The following is a 2805-nucleotide window of genomic DNA, read 5'->3' as shown; positions in this document are numbered from 1 at the left end:
CCATCATCCAACTTATATGTGTTAATCATCTAAATTATCATTTTGAACTAACATAATAATTATTATATAATAATTATGAATTAATATTATTACTTATTCATAATATGAAATGATTAATTGATTGTATAATTAACAATCATTTATCATTAATATTCATCATCAAATATAATTAATATAAATTAATTGTATTCAAACAAATTATTGAAATAAGTAATACAATAATAAATAAAAGAAATAGAAATAAATCAACATAACAAAATAATAAATAAATGATGAAATTATTACATTTCATTTAATTGATTATTTCACTGAATATTTTATTATCAAATGAATTGTTTATTATCTATTTTATATCATTTAAAATATATAATTAAATTACTTTTTATTCTTAATCAATTCAATTATCTTATTTCTTTATTTATTCAATATACAATTTAAAACAATCTTCTGGTATTGTTTTATTCTTCTTTAATTCTTCTTCACATCCACATTCATAAAAACATCCATAACCGAATGATGTAATTGATGATAGTATATTTATAGATTTTAATGATGAACATCTACAAAAACAACCATCTCCTAATTCACTAATTGTTGTTGGTATATTAATTGATGTTAGTGATGTACATCCAGAAAAACATTCATCTTCTAATTTAGTAATTGAAGATGGAATAATAAATTCATTAATATCTTTCTTTTCAATATTCTTTCCATTGATTATTTTTAGATTAGATGGTATTTTAATACTAATTAACACTGGTTCATTCATAAATATTCTTTCTTTACTAATAAATTGTAAATTATCTATATTCATCGATGTTAACGATATACACCTATCAAAACATTCACGCCCCATAAAATTAATTGGTGATGGTACAGTAACTGATTTTAATGATTTACATTCATAAAAACAACCAAATCCTATTTCACTAACTGATGTTGGTATAGTAATTGTTGTCAATGATATGCATTTACAAAAACACCAATATCCAAGTGATTTAACTTCTGGTGGTATTACATTCCCATATTCTTCTCTATCTTCAAATGTATATATTATGTTTTTACATTCATTTCCTTGTTCTTTTTCTTTTAAATGTGTTGAATAATCTACTCTATACCATATTACTTTTTTAAATATTCTTCCATCATTAAATATTTCATCATCTTCATCATAAATATGAAATGTTTCAATATTAGGAAACAATTTTCTTGAATATTCATTTAATGGAATTGGATTAAAATGAAATCGTTCAATATTTCCTTGAAATCTTTTAACTCCAAGTTCTAAATTAATAAAATCTTTAATATCATTAAAGTACATTGATGTTATCATTATTTCATTATATCCTATTTTCATTATTGTTTTATTATTTATTAGTTTTTTTTATTAGTTCTTTTATTTCAACCTAAAATAATTTTAAGATTTAAAAAAATCTATTTTAAAAATAGTAATTCGATTTTTTTATTTTTCTATTTTTAAGTATGATAAATAAACAATTTGAATGAAACATCCACTTTTCACTATCATCTTCATTTTCTGATTATCTCTTATTGGTCTTGTTTTTTAGAGTGGTCAAATGACTTACCATTCAACCTAATGAATGTTGTTAATCAAAATCAATCAATTAATCAAAAGAAATGATTTACGATGAATAAAAAGATAACAAGAAATGATAATAATAAATAATGTGATTTATTGTCAAATAATCATTTCAAATGATATAACAACAACAATGTAATCACGTTGTTGATTAAAACTAATTATTTCATAAGATGATTACATTCTAAACATATTCCTGATGATTTTAAACATGTTGAATGATAACTATGACCACATCCAAATACATTGATTAATTCATCCTTTTCTTTATGACAAACAACACATTCTTTTGTTGTAATATTTCCTTTTTTAATTCTTTGTTATGTTGTTGTATTGTTTGGTTTAGTTGTCATTTGAAATCATTTGAAGTGTTTGTACATTGTTAATTTCGATTGGCTTTGTTTGATTAAATCACTTAACACCATTCTTAATAAAACTCCTTCTGTGATTTTACAACAAAATTCAATTCCTTCTTTTATTGGTATATTTGAAATTTCTATTTCAACTATTTCTCGATACACTTTCTTGTATTCTTCATAATATTCATTTCTTCTCTTCATTATTTCATTACATTTCTTCATCACTTCAACACATTCTTCATTTCTAGTTATATCTCTTAATCGAAATGTTTCACTTACTTCTTTGAGATCTTCCATAATTCCTTCATACATTTTAGTTATTTCTTCTTCCTTTTCTTTTCTTTCTTCTTCATTTTGATTTTGATTTTGTTTGTCTATTTCATTTAAACATGTGATACTTCTGCTTTGAAGATTTCTAAAACATTCTTTAATTTCTCCTTTCTTTCTTCTAATCATCAATATTGTTCTTTCATCTTTATATTTCAATGCCAGTTCAATAACTTTATCCATATCACATGTTTTTCTATCGATGATTTGTCGTATTTCTGTGGTGTCTTTCTTCATTTCATAACAACTCTCAATCACTTTCATAACAATACATCTCATATTTCTTTGAATGATTGGATTTGCTTCATTCATCATTATTCTTCCATACTCATAAATGATTTCATATGGTGTGTTTGGTTGAACTAAACAATATAATCCACACTTGCAAAATATTTAACTCCAATATTCATTGTTTTCTTTATATCCATTTCATACATTTTTTTTGTGAATTTTTTAACTGTTTTCTCAATACTTTCTCGTTCTAATCCTTTTCGTATCCATCTTTCTATCTCATTCCAT

At 22.7% G+C, this 2805-nt stretch overlaps 2 protein-coding genes across 2 annotated transcripts, besides 6 other annotated features; both read right to left on the bottom strand.

Annotated features, from left to right (window-relative positions):
- Positions 1-56: 56 nt before the first annotated feature.
- Positions 57-230: a microsatellite.
- Positions 192-279: a microsatellite.
- A 32-nt stretch (positions 280-311) lies between these two features.
- Positions 312-440: a sequence feature (AT_rich).
- Positions 419-1357, bottom strand: EDI_261510 (uncharacterized protein; the record flags this gene model as incomplete). The annotated part of the gene is made up of 1 exon (XM_001737090.1): positions 419-1357. One exon carries the CDS (start codon positions 1355-1357, stop codon positions 419-421), a length of 939 nt encoding a protein of 312 aa, XP_001737142.1.
- Positions 1333-1404: a microsatellite.
- Positions 1405-1407: 3 nt separating this feature from the next.
- Positions 1408-1480: a sequence feature (AT_rich).
- A 479-nt stretch (positions 1481-1959) lies between these two features.
- Positions 1960-2667, bottom strand: EDI_261500 (uncharacterized protein; the record flags this gene model as incomplete). Its single annotated transcript, XM_001737089.1, has 1 exon — positions 1960-2667. A coding segment is annotated over one exon (708 nt), but the record flags the coding sequence as incomplete, so codon positions are not given.
- Positions 2281-2315: a microsatellite.
- Positions 2668-2805: the final 138 nt, after the last annotated feature.

This window comes from Entamoeba dispar, genomic scaffold (assembly GCF_000209125.1).
Source record: "Entamoeba dispar SAW760 scf_1105229460349 genomic scaffold, whole genome shotgun sequence".
NCBI lineage: Eukaryota > Evosea > Mastigamoebida > Endamoebidae > Entamoeba > Entamoeba dispar.
The sequence above is the reverse complement of the archived record's forward strand: the minus strand, read 5'-3'. Positions and strand labels throughout refer to the sequence as shown.